General features: G+C 57.9%; 1 protein-coding gene across 3 annotated transcripts in view; it reads right to left on the bottom strand.

The window, feature by feature from the left end:
- CACNA1I (calcium voltage-gated channel subunit alpha1 I) overlaps positions 1-13,925 on the bottom strand; it is a 99,059-nt gene that overhangs the window by 48,970 nt on the left and 36,164 nt on the right. For all 3 annotated transcript variants that reach the window (XM_080661737.1, XM_080661738.1, XM_080661739.1), the window contains exon 5: positions 4,692-4,789. In XM_080661737.1, the coding sequence (XP_080517863.1) occupies positions 4,692-4,789 (98 nt within the window). The remainder of the gene's footprint in view (positions 1-4,691; positions 4,790-13,925) is intronic.

Here is a 13,925-nt window from a genome sequence, read left to right as displayed (position 1 = left end):
GAACCGTGACCTCCTCGTTCATAGGTTGACACTCAACCGCTGAGCCACACCAGCCGGGCTGGATGGCATTTAAAGTCAGGAGCTAGGAGGATTCGGATGACTGATGGGCAAACTGCCAGAGCCACTCAACCACGTCACCCCTTTTCACCTGGGACCCCTAGACAGGACCCTCTGTTCTCAGGGAAGCTGGGCAGCAGCCAGGCAGGGGGCTTCTTTGGTGGCAGATGGGGACCTGGGAGGAGATGGCGGGTGTGCTTCCTGGCTGGCACCGCCCCTGGAGGTCCGGTGCTCCCCGCAGATCAGCACGCCCCCTCTGCCAGGCCCACTCATGCAGAAACAGCTGGACTCGCAACAGCCTCTGCCGGGGGCACAGCCCGCAACCAAGAGGGGGGCAGTCAGGCCGAGGGCAAGGCAGCCAAGGCTGCAGCCTGACCACGGGGTTCCCTCTCCCTCTCTGGTCCAGCCAGGTGCGTGGAGGGTGCCGAGTGACCAGGAAAGGCCGCATGCTTCTCCTGCCACTGCCAACGCCAACTAATGGTGGGTGCCCAGGAGGTGGGGCCAAGCGGCATACAACCCAGACCCAGGACACAGCTGCTGTCCCGGGCCAGCTGGGGGCGACGATGAGCTGATGAGAGGCCTCAGAGCCCACACCCCAGGCAAGAAGTGTGCACCCTTGCACCCTCATCCCAGGAGAGGCCTTGGGTTCCTTCCCAAGGTCACCACGCTCAGGCCCTAGGGTGTGGGTCTGGCCCCTGTCCCACTGAAGGTCCGCACAGCCACTGTGGCACAAAGATCTACTCATTCTTCCAACGCCCTACCCCACCCAAAGTACCTGGGGCCCTCCCCCTTGGCCCCCGCTGCCTCCCTGAGAACACGTGTCCCGCTGGCCCACAGCTCCTGCTCACATGTCTGCCTGCAGAGAAGGGCTGGGGGGCCTACATGCTACAAGGAGAGAAAGGGGGTCATGAAGAGGAGCAACACACTCGGGGTTGTGCAAGCACAGGTTCCAGCCCTGGCTCTGCTCCTGGCCAGCTGTGGGGCCTCCGTTTCCCCGTCTGTAAAGTAGGCCAGTGTCCTAGGGCTGTCATGACGATGAAATAACCTCACCCATGTGAAGCACCGCGGCCGTTTCTCGTAAGCACCCGATACATGTTAGCCATTTATCATTAGCAGCACTTTTCTGGAAGGTTCAGAAAGTCACTCCCGCTCTGCCCACCTGCGGTCCCTCTGTCAGGGCCACACTGCTCCCAGGCCGGCTCCTCCTCTGCCTTTGCTGTGGGGTTGTCTGCCAGGAACGCCCTCTACCCTCTGTGCGCCTGGGAGCGGCTTCCAAAACCCGGTTCCGCAAAGACGTCCTGAGTCCGTCCGCCGCCCTCCACCCTCAGTGCTCCCAGCACCTCTTCCTAACAGCAGCACTGATTAACCACTTACTGCATGCGAGGCTCTCCGCTAAGCTCTTGGCCTTGCACCCTTTCAAACCTACATGGAAACTGGTATTACTAACCCCATTTTATCGAAGGAGACATGGAGGCCCAGAGAGGAGGGCGTGGCTTGCTTGCAGCCAGTGGAGGGACTGTCAGTGCAGAGCAAACCTCCTGGGCCTGCAGCTGGGGCCGGACAGCGGCCTTCCCCCCGGCTCATCAGCTTGGCTGCCACCCTGCCTATGGACCTGCCCTGGGAGCTCGCTCTCCACCTCTGCACCGCGCAGCCCAGGCCCAGCCCAGAGGCCTCTGCATGGAGATGCTGACCCAGGGATTGTGGCTGGATGGGGACCCTGGGTGGGCAGTGACCCAGGCCAGGCTCAGCATCTCCCCCAGCTGCCCCTGAGCTCCCCAGACCTCTGTACCCCCCACCACCACCACCACCACCACAGCCTGGGCCGGGTGTGCCGGGGCCAGGTGTACATGCGGGCCAGCAGCTCAGAATCAGCTAGCTCAGGCCTTCATAGTGACTGCCCTACTTTCTCACTGGAGGAAAAAAAACCTTTCGTTTTTAAACAGCTTGGCCAGTGGGCTTTGGCAGGCACTGCGCAGGCTTAAGGGGTGTGTAGCCAGGCAAGGCAGGAGTCACCGGGTGCCAGGAGGGGGCGCTTTTATTTTTTATTTTCTTTAAATATATATATATTTTTTTTTAATTTTTTTAAAATATATTTTATTGATTTTTTACAGAGCGGAAGGGAGAGGGATAGAGAGTTAGAAACATCGATGAGAGAGAAACATCGATCAGCTGCCTCCTGCACACTCCCTACTGGGGATGTGCCCGCAACCAAGGTACATGCCCTTGACCGGAATCGAACCTGGGACCCTTGAATCCACAGGCCGACGCTCTATCCACTGAACCAAACCGGTTAGGGCTAAATATATATATTTTTTATTTCAGAGAGGAAGGGAGAGGGAAAGATAGAAACATCAAAGATGAGAGAGAATCATTGATCAGCTGCCTCCTGCACATCCCACACTGGGGATGGAGCCCACAACTGGGGCATGTGCCCTGACCAGGAATCAAACCGTGACCTCCTGGTTCATAGGTCGATGCTCAACCACGGAGCCACGCTGGCCGGGCAAAGGGGGCACTTTTAGAGAAAATCCAGCCCCATCGTGCCAAGGCCCAGAAAGGGCTAGTGACTTATGAAAGGTCACACAGCAAGGACCCAGCCTCTTGACTCAAAGGCTAGTGTTTCCTTTTCTCAGCCCTGCCTCCTTTCCCTTTACAGGGCTTCATAAAGAGCACCATGACTTCCAGGTCCCCGACCCGTCCTGGACAACGTTTAAAACCACGCCCCTAATCGAATCCTTCCCCCTGCTTTGTGCAAGGGGGGAACGGAGGCCCAGGGACACTCGGGGACTTCCCAGGCCACACAGCATGCTCAAGGCAGAGCTGAAAACCGCAGCTTGCATTCCTGACAGCCCCACTGAGTCTTCCTGGTGGGTCTTGTTCTTAAACCACCTTTTAAACGGCAGGCAGCCACCCCGCTCTCCACAGCTTTGTAACTGATAACCTATCATTTGACTTTGCCTTTTCCCAGCTCTCCAGCCTGCCATCTAGTGGCGAACGTGAAAGCTACGGGCTGCTGTTGAGAAGATGAGTCTGGGGGGAAAGCCGCTCCAGAGGAGGCAACCCATCAAGCCTCTCTAGGAAGCGCTTCAGGGAGCCTGTGTCCCCCTCATGCATCCCCTGGTGACTCTGGCAGAGGGCGTGGCGCCCGGGTACCCAGCTGCCCCTCCTGCACATGGGGAGCTGGATCAGTGGACCTGCTCCATCCGCCCGAGGCTCCTGTCAATTAAGTTACTCAAGAACATGACTTTACCTCAAGTCCCCTTTCCAGGGAAGCCAGGGGAAGTTTCTAGGTCGGGGGAGGGAGTGCCTTGGTTATATTGTGGGTCCCAGAGTGTTTGGGCTCCCAGGACACCCCACGCCAGTTCTGAGAGAAGATTCATTTGTGAATCGGCTGAGGCAGAGCCAGGGCAGACACAGGCACTCCCATCTCTCCACCCTGAGCCTCCAGGGCCCCTATTAGCAGGAGGGAGGCCCCTAAGGAAGGACCTGAGCCCTCTGCAGGCCTGGTCCCTGCAGCCTCCAAAACAGGAGCCTCCAGGAAGGAGCCCACCCAGCCTGCCCTGCTCGGGAGAACCAGGCAGGCTGGCGGAAGGGACTTGAAAGTGACCTCCCGCCCGAGCCGGTTTGGCTCAGTGGATAGAGCGTCGTCCTGCAGACTGAAGGGTCCCAGGTTTGATTCTGGTCAGGGGCATATGACCAGATTGTGGGCTTGATCCCCAGTAGGGGGCGTGCAGGAGGCAGCCAATCAATGATTCTCTTTCATCATTGATGTTTCTATCTCTCTCTCCCACTCCCTTCCGCTCTGAAATCAATAAAAGTATACTTAAAAAAAAAAAAGAAAGTGACCTTCACAGCCAGGAGCCATCTAATGAGCTCCCACACAGAGGGAGAGGAAGGGAGGGGGACACACGTGCCCCATGTGTGTTCATGTCACATGTGCACACACCCCTATGTGAACATCCCTCACATGTGCACTCACATTTGCACACCCTACACATGCACACACCTTTACCTGTATATACCCCTCACATGTGCACACATACCTTTACATGTGTGTGCACACCCACATGTGCACACCCATTCACATGTGCATACCCCTCATATGTGCACACACCCCTCATATGTGCATGCACGCCCACATGTGTGTACAGCCTCACATCTATACACGTACCCACATGTGCAAACACACTCTCACATGTGCACACACCCCTCACATGTGCACACACACCCCCACATGTGCACACCCTTCACATGTGGGTGGGTGATAAAGCTTAAGTTCGAAGTCACTTAGCACGAGTGAGGGAGCCTGGGGACCCCTCCTTGGTAAAAAGCTGCAGAAGGTCCTCCCTCACACTGTGCAGCTCCTTTCCACACCGGGCCCGCTGCGGCCGCCACCGCCCCCGAGGAGCCGTGCTCCTGAAAGCCAGACTCCCCAGAGCACAGCAACCCAAGCCGTTTTGGGCTCAGGCACCGAGGCCACCCTCCAGCGTCTTCAGGCCCAATACTGGCCCATGAGCCCTGTGGGAGCAGGACGGACATCTGTCCGGTCACTGAGGGGTCCCCTGACAAGCCTGGCACTGAAAGGGAGAATGGGGTCTCTATGGGCCAGGGGTGGGGGAGGGGCGCCAACTCACTGGGCACACGGTTGATGGCTTTGAGGGGCCTCAGGACACGCACGGTGCGGATGGCCGACAGGTTGATGTTCTGAAGGTCCAGCGAGTACTCCACCATCCTGTGGAGAGAGGGGAAGATGAGGATGGTGCAGGAGGGCCAGGAGGGGCCCCGGGCCAGACCACAGAGGCCCTGGCCACCCACACCCACCCATGTGTGCCCACGCCTGCCTGGGAAGGGTAAGTAGGAAAAGGAGGTCAGGATCCAGGCTGTGCCCAGTCCACTGTGTGGCCCCGAGCGGTCTCCTCCTCTGAGAGGGGGTGGGGGGCTGGTGACACCACCCTCCCAGGCTGCCCTGAGGATCAGGAGTTGCTGTTGGGGACAGAGGGATGGAGGGCCGAGACCTGGGTCCCCACTGGGGGCCGGTGGCTCCCGCCCCGCCTCCGGAGCAGCCTCTGGCACAGGGAGGGCCAGCCGCAGTCCTCAGAGGGAGGACCGAGCGCAGCGGTGCCTGGGCTGGCCCAACGGCAGCTGGATGTCGGTCCTCATCTCTGTCCACCGACGCCTTCTTTACGCTGAAGGCTCCGTGCAGCTGCCCTGACGTCCACACTGAGCCGGGCCAGTGCAGGGGGAAGTGACCCCAGAATGACTCAGACCCGGCCCTGCCCTCAGCAGTTCCCACCCGGCAGGGGAGGGACTCAAACCGGAGCCCTCACCACGGCCCTGGTTTTCTTCCTCAGGGCCTCACCAGTCAGGCCGGCCCTCCCCCTGCGGCTCCGGCTCCGTGGCAGCAGACCTCCAGACCTCCGGGTCCCCTCTGTGGTTCCCTCTCCTTGCATCAGATCCTAGCTGCCCCCACCCCCACTGACCCAGCGCCTGCACCCCAGCCTGACCCTGATGCCCCACTCACCAAAGCCTTTCCCCCAAACCCCCACCCCCACCCCAGGGCTCCAGCACGACTGCCGGCTCCACCTGTCACCACCGTCATCAGCAGGAAATGAAGGCTTTTTCCACGCACCATGCAAACCTGTCTGATTGTTGTAAAGCCGCCACCCCCTCCCGCTGCTTGAAGAGTAATTGAGTGAAAGCTTCCTTTGCCTGAAATGCCTCATCCATCCCCCAGCTTTCTAGGGCACAGGTTCTGGCTCTGCTCGCTCGCTCTCTCTCTCTCTCTCTCTCTCTCTCTTTCTCTCTCTCTCCCCCTCCCTCCCTCTTTCTGTCTCCCCTATACACACACACACAATCTCACACCTGCATACAACCATCGGTGCACACACACACTCACCCCTTACACACCCTCATTCACACACACTCCTTCCACAGCCCCAATTCAGATGAGGGGGCGTGACCAAAAAAAAGGTGACAGAGGCATAGAACTAGAGACAGGGACCTGAGGGATCAGAGGAGAAGGGAGGCAGGGAGGGAGGGGTGCCAGGGGCAGCAGCCCTGCAGAGAGGGGGAGGGGGAGGGGGAGGGGACAGGGAATGAGGGCAGGGGATGATCTGAGAGGGGGCATCGAGAGAGCGGAGCTGTATGAGGATTCCGCGCGTGGGTGAGCCAAACTGTCGTTTTCATGTTGTGTAGAAAGAGCTATCCAGGCAGCCAAGGAGATATGTGTGATGAAGGCGCTGTGGGGGTGGCACACATGGGCACACAAACAGGCGCTCTTACACTGATGCACACGCGCACGCGCGCGTGCGCACGCGCGCGCGCACACACACACACACACACACATACAGAGGCTTAGGAGAGCCACCCCTTCACCCCATCGCAGGCTCAGCTCCTGCCAGGCCCTCCCCCGCCCGCCCCCCCAGGAATGCAGCTCTCTGCCTCCTGCCAAGGGGGCAGCGCCAGGCCCTGGGAGAGCGGGGGGGGGGGGGGCGGGGGGGCAGGCTGTGGATGCCTCGCTGGGTGTGCTGGAGGTGGGGGTTCCCAGCCCCTGCCAGGTTGAACCCACCTGGCTCTATGTTCCAGAAGCCCCAGAGCTCACCTGCTGAGGTCCAGCAGGTGCCAGACCAGGATCGGTTCCCATCCCCATGAAGTCTCACAGTAGAAATAAATAGCTGCCTCACCGAGGATGGTGAGCCAGAAAAAGCAAATGGCTTTTGAAGGCCTGCTGCCTGCCAAGCCCTGTTCGCATTCTCACCCCGCGTTAACCTGGGTGAGCTCCCACACTACCTGGATCCCGCCTCCCCCCTCTTCGTGCTCCCCTGGACCAGGGCGGACCACGGCCACAGCCACCGGGGCACGGCTGTGGGAGCCCTCAAGACAATGCTGCCTGGTCTGACCCCCTGTCCCTCCTCACAGAACCCAGGTCCATGGCCACTCAAGAAGGCCCCCACCCTTCACCCCGACCTGATGCCCCAGATCTTCAATGTGGGAACACACCTTCTGCAAAAGCCCCAAGACCTCATCAGTTGCAGCCCTCAGGGTCCCCACTGAAAAGCTCCCAAGAAAAATTTCTTGGAGAATTTAGTGTCAAGATCTTAGCTCTGTTTTAGCTTCCTGGCTGTCAAGTCAAAAAGGGACATGTGATGAGTTACTGAGTTCTGAGCAGCATGGAAGATCTTATGGATTCATCCAGGGAATCCATTAGCCTAAACATTTCTCCCAGGTCCTTATTCTCTCCTTCATCTTCCATGAACCTTATGGGGGTGTTTGCTGCAGCTGCCTCTCCTGTCTGGGGAAACGAGACTAGGTGTAAACGCATTCAGTGATAAAGGGCACAGAGTAGGTGCACAATGAAAACTCCAGAGATTCTCATTCTTCTCTGAGAGGAAGAGGATACACTGGACAGGGTGGGGAGGGGTGGGGAGAACGTGCAGCGGGGAGGTAAGGCCTGTGGGCTTTACTCTCTGCCCTCGGAAGCACACTGTGCTGGTGGAGACTCCGTGCACCAACGTGGGACAGTCTGCCCACAGCTCCACCACCCCTGCCCGAGTCCAGTAGCCCTCCCTCTTCTGACAGCCGCAGCAGCCTCCCGGCTAGTCTCCTGCCTCCTGCCTCCTCCCTCCTCCCCAATAGCCCGCCTTCTGCAGGAGAAAACCTCCTAAAACTAAAATCTGGCTGTGTCACTCCCCAAGTTAAACCTTCAATGCCTCCCCACTGCTCTCAGACCAAGACCCAGCCCCTGGCCTCGGCCTTCAAGGCCCTCTAGTCCGCCTCAGTCCCCTTCCCCAACCCTGCTCCTACCCCACGCATCCCAGGTACCATGCCAGGCCCAGGAGCTCCCCAGACACACGCTTCTCTCCCCCTGTCCTCTGCACAATGCCCTTTCTCCTCACTCTCATCCTTCCCTCCAGACCGCCTCCTCCACCCCAGGCTGAATTGGCCCCTCCCTGCTGCGGATCCTTCCACACCCTGGCTAGTCTGGCTTCCCCAAGCAGCCCTGAGCCAAGGGCTTGGGAGCAGTTTACCTGGGAGGGGATCCCAGGAAGCAGTGAGGGGGGGGCGGGAGGAAAGCCGGTTAGGGGCTGTTCACCAGCAGGTGACCCCTGAGGGCGATGAGGGTGCCATCCCAGTGACACCGCCCCCCCCCACCCCGTAGACCATGTGGTCCCGTGAGGGCAGGGGCTGCAGGGTTATCCGAAAACTGGCTGAGTACTGGCCACGCCCTCTGTCCTCCTCAGACACAGCACCCGCACCAGCCCCACTGATACGGTAGGCACTCGGGGACCCTAGGAGCGTGAGTCACACCTGTGACAGGTGCTCTCCTACCCTCCGTTCTCCTCCCACCCTGAATGACAGCTGTAGGAGTGTCCCAACCCCAAAAGAGCAGGTGAAGAGGGGCTGCTGTGGGTGAAGAAGCACCGGGCTGGCTCCCCTCGGGCCCCAAGTGAAGACATCACTTGCGGGAGTGAGAAATTAGTTCCTAATTGCACAGTTACATTATCACACGGCTTCAGTGCTAAAAGTCTGAAAAAATCAACAAAACCCCCACTCCGCCGTGCCAGCTCTGAGCGCCTAATTAGGTGAGTAATTTTGCTGTAAAGCGAGCACTTCTGTCCTGACTTCGCCCCGGGGGGAGAATGGCTGCCCTGGGTCCCAGGTGTCATCTGGCGAGAGGGACTCGGTGCAGCCAGGCTGGGGTGGGGCTGCAGGGCGGACAGTCACTCTTGGGGAACAGTGAGCCCCACTTAGTCCCGCTGAGGAGCCTCCTCCCCCCACTCCCTGTTCCCCTAGATCCCAGGAGAGGCCCAGAGACCCAGGTGAGCCAACCCGGGACGCCATCCCCCAGCCACCATGACTGACTTGGGATGGGCATATGACCCCAGGTAGACCCAGCCCGTGAGCCAGCACTGCAGGGACGAGGTGCCCGCCCTGGCTAAGCCACCGCCTGGAAACCCGGAGGCGCTAATGGCCATCTTGCCTCTGCGGTGGCCTGAGAATTTTGCCAACACAAAGGAAGGCCGAGGCCAGAGCGGCAGAGCGGCAGGATCCTGACCATATGGTCCAACCACTCCCTGCAGCTGTACCCGAATCCCGGCTCCGCCCTCTGTACTTCCCGTCCTGTGAGCCAGTCCATTCCCTCTGGGACTTGGGGCCCGTGTGCCCTGGCTTCCTGTCACAGCAACCCGGAGTCCTGGCTGATTCCCAGGGTCTCTGAGCACTCGCTCTATGCACTGCTTCCCGTGGTGGGACCAGGAGCCACTGCGGGTGAGGAAGCCAAGGCTCAGAAAGCACCCAGGTCACATGCCAGGGAGTGGGGGATCCAGGGGCTCTGTGTGACACCCCCCAACACACACCTCATCAGCCATCAGGCCAGGCCGCCTTCTGGCTCCTGAGCACCCTCCCAGATGGCCAGTAAGCACAGCACAGATGGCAGCACACGGGATGGGGCCAGCATGGGGCAGTGTGTTCCAGTGGTTAGAGCCTGGGTTCCCATCCCAGCTCCTGCTGCTAGGGCACCGCGTGACCTCGGGCAAGTCACCAAACTGACCTCATGGGGGTGTGGGGAGGACGAACGTGTTCCTTTATGGATTTAGAACCCGGCCTGACACAAGTCAGAGCCAAACAGTGTCAGCTAGTGTAAGTCACAGCCTCGTCTGCTGCCCTGGGTCCCGCCTGCCCACGAATCACAGGACGCCTGCCTCAACCCTTCCCTGGACCCACCTCCTGCCAGAGAGAGCCAGAGCCAGAAGCAGGCCTCTGGAAGCGCCCTGGCACAACCCCAGCACTGCCCACCACTCGCCCTGCCTCCATGGGACACCCAAACATCTCCAGCTCCGGAGTGTGCCACGCTGTTTCCAGCCTCTCCACCTTGGCATCTGCCAGTGCCCTTCCCAGATTTCCAGATGCCACCCCATCTGGGAAGTGTTCCTTTCCAGCTCTACCCGGGCTAGAGCTGGGCTCTCCTGACTGAGCCCCCCATGTCTCTATTGGGGCACCCCTGGCTCTGAGGCCTGCTCTGTCACCGCCCTGTTCCACAGAGCCGGGTCTAGCTCACTGTCCCCGCTGGGTCCCCAGCGCCTAGCCCAGGGCTCCCCACGCCAGCTTGTCAAACAAATGACTTGAAGGCCTGGATTGGGGAAAATGCTTGGAGCTAACAAGAAACATCAATGACTGCGATTTAACGTCTTTCCTGGAAACACCCCTCCCTGGAGATGATTTCTGTGTGTTGCTGATAAAAATAGGGTGTTTCCTCGATCTTTTCAAGGGGCCCATGGGGGCTTTCTTAAAATGTAGTTTAAGATGTAGCTCATGGAAAGGAAGCTGAGATGCTGGAAACAGCGGATCGTCTGTCAGGAGGCAGCTCTGTGCTGACTCAGGCTTGTAACTAGACCACCAGCCCACGCCACTCTCGCCGCACCTAGCACTCAGTAGGTGTTCAGTGGAGGGAGGACATAATGGAGAGTGAAAATCAGAGGGCAATAACATTAACTTTGGCCAGTACTTATTTATGGATCAATTTCACCCATCTGTCCTCACACGAATCCTATGAGACCAGAGAACAGGGGTTAGTGACTGATAAAGAAAATGATACTGAAACCAACTCAGGTCAAGTTCACAGTAAAGGGGGAATTAGGGGTTACAAAGTGGAAGGAAGGGCTGCATAGACAAAACCCGAGCTGGCGGGAATCTGGGCAGCTCCGGGGACCTCAGCAGCAGGAGACCCTGGACCCCCTCACAAGGCTCCACTCAGGTGACCACGCTCCAGTGCCTGTACCTCTGGGTAGAGTTGCCAGATAAAACACGGCTGATCAGTTAGGTTTGAACTTCAGATAAATGACAATCTATGATTTTTTAGACTATGTCCCAAATACTGGTATACCTCCTGTCTGCTTCCCATACAATTTAGCTTCATTTTGTCGGAGTAGTCTTGGCACCGCCACAAGATAGAGAGCCTCTGAGCTCTATCTACCAAAGCTTGGGAGAAATGTCCCTCTCCGGGGACCCTCCTCCCTCAGGGCTGGCGAGGCCGCCCAGGTCCTCCAGGGCAGATCTAGAAGAATATTTTGGCCTCTGAACTAGTCAAACCCCTCACGCTGTGAGGCAGCATGGTCTCTGGGGGCAGTTGAACCCGAGCACCTCAGAGATCTGCCTCATGCAGGCGCTGTGACCTGGGGCAGGCTGCTCACCTCTCGGAGGCTCCCATTCCTTTCCACAAAATGGGATTACCAACCCCAGCTCCTCAGGACGGTGAGGATGTAAGAGCGCCCGGCCCAGTTAGCAAACACAGGTTCTAAAGGATGTGGCTTCTGCCTGCCGGAGGTCCTCTCTCTGCTCTTAGGGTAAGAGCCCTGCATTTGCCAAGACGACCCTCCCCACTCCCAGGCCACGTGGAGTGGATGCGCCTGACCTCCGACCCACTGACCCACGAGTGCTGCTGGGGGGGCTGGATCTAGGTCTGGCCAATCAAAGTGCGGCCTCCAGGCTGCAGTGATTGGCTCAGAGATGAGCACATGACCCACACCAGCCAATCCAAGCCAAGCAGGGTCCATTCCGCACTCGTTGGGCGTAGCTGGGGAAGGAGAAGGGGTTTTGTGTCGAACCTGAGGGAATGGACTGTGAACCCCACGACCGCCCGCAGCTTCCCACCGAGAAAGCTGCCAGAGATGGAGGTCGGCGCAGAGGAATGAGCAGCCGTGGGATGAGAGGACACACTGTCTGGTGATGCATTTCAGGATTCTGGATCAAGCAGGCCCTGAAGTCAGAGACGCCTTGGCTTTGGGTTTGGTGGATTCCCATCCTGTATAACTGAGAGAGCCCTGCCTGATTCGTGACTGGTGGCTGGCGTGTCAACCTGTGGCCTGAGAATGTCTGGTGACTAACCCCACTCCCTCATGGCATCTAGCATCCTGTTTCCATAGAAACGGACCTGAGCAGTGATCACCACTCTCCCACTCAACTCCATATGCAAATGAAGAATCATCTACACCAAGGTTCCCACTCGAACCTTCCCAGATCCACACCCACCCACTGGTCAGTTCAGCTCAAAGACAATGGCCCCAGATACCCTCCCCCAGCTCTGCAATGCCTGGACACAACAGATATGAAACAAACATGTCATGGAACCTCCTTCTCCAGGCTGGCCAGGGGGAGGGAGGCTGTGGGGACTCCAGGAGGATGCCTCAGCCTCGGCCCTGCCCTCGGAGCACCCGGTCCTTGGAGCAGACAAACCTGTAGAACCCAGGATAAATACGTGTGTAAAGTCAGTGTCATGAACTGAAGGGTGCCTGGGCCTGCTGACACAGGGAATGTTCCCTGACCCACAGGATAATGCACAGAAGGGGGGCTGGCTGCAGCAGCTTCTGGAAACAGCCCCAGTGATGACCCTCTGATGCCCATAACCACAGCCAGGTCTGCTGGCAGACACAGCCCTCTGTGGAGCTTGCACCGGTCGGTATTTGACTTTAGATTTTTCAACAGATCACACACCCTGCTTTGTCGGAGTGCTGAAGGTTTGGACCACAGCTTGGAGACATGGTAGGGCCACAGCTTTGGTCTAAAATAGACAAAGAAACGAAGGCCCTGGGAAAGGAATGTAGCAGACTCAGAGTTGCCCACCCAATGTGCATTCTCTTCTTCTAATCTTGCCTGGCCCCAGAGAACAATTCTTGGTTGATTTAGCCAAATTCAATGGTTTTTCCTAGCTTCCCTTGCAGCTAAGGATGGCCACAAGAGCCAGTTCTGGCCAAGTGTGCTGGGATGGGGGAAATATCTAGGAAAGAAAACGTTGTTTTCCTGATCCATCTGGACAGGTGCGGCTTGCAGATCCCTGTCTCCCTGTCTCCCTGCCTTCGATGTAGACATGATGCCCACAGCTTCAGCAGCCACCTTGTGACCATGAAGAAAGACCTAAAACATCACAAGAACATCCCTGAGCCATCACCAGTAACCACTGACCTCAAAACTTCATGTTACATCAGAGAAAACACTCCAGAATTTGCTCGAGCCACTGTTGGTTGGATGTTACGGTTACTTGCAGCCAAATGTATCCCTGACACATACACCCTGAGTTACACAGAACCAAGACTCGATGCCAGCCCATGGAGCCAAGCTCTCTGCATTCAGCTCCTGCTGTGCCCCTTACCAAGTCCGTGACCTTGAGCAAGTCACTCCGTGTCCCTGTGCCTCTGTGAATGGAACTTACCAGAGTCCCTCCCACACAGAGGTAGTTGAAAGATTAGACCAGATAATGCACAGCATCAGTGCACAGTAAGTACTCGGCAATCCGTAGATGCTCTTACTTTTAGCACACCCCTGAATGATGCCTAAGAGGGTTCAATTCCCTTTGCTTTTTAAAGTCCCACTGATGGGGCACTTTGGTCCAAAGGAACTCTCAGCAAGCAACCGCAGAGGGGTCGTGCCTGCCTGATCTTTTTAGAAAGCTCTAGTCCAGGGCCAGGGAAGAATGCTTATTGACGTTTTATTTCCCAGGGGCCTGGAAGAGTCCGGGTGGGAAACTGCACACTCAGGAGAAGATGTTTCCAGAGTGTGACAAAACCCGACCCGGCCTCTCCTTCCCACTCCCCGGCCAGGTGCTGCGTGACTGCCATTACTGCTATTTGTGCTAATATTATTAATAATAGAAATTCTCACGAGGAGTCCCGCCATTCTATTCACAAAGTACATCTACTCGTCAGGAAAATTAATTTAGATCCTGGATGCAGATCAGGAAAGGAGCCCACCGCACGCCTCTTCTCCTCCCTGGCGTTCCCAGAACTGGCGCTCGTGATCTCCGCCTGCCACGCTCCCAGGGAGGGGCTCTGGACGGTCAGATGAGCTAGGGCGCCTGCGCAGGGCCACCTGGGCAC

This window comes from Plecotus auritus (assembly GCF_963455305.1).
Source record: "Plecotus auritus genome assembly, chromosome: 3".
Classification (NCBI taxonomy): Eukaryota; Metazoa; Chordata; class Mammalia; order Chiroptera; family Vespertilionidae; genus Plecotus; species Plecotus auritus.
Note: the sequence above shows the minus strand (reverse complement) of the source record. Positions and strands in the feature narration are given on the sequence as shown.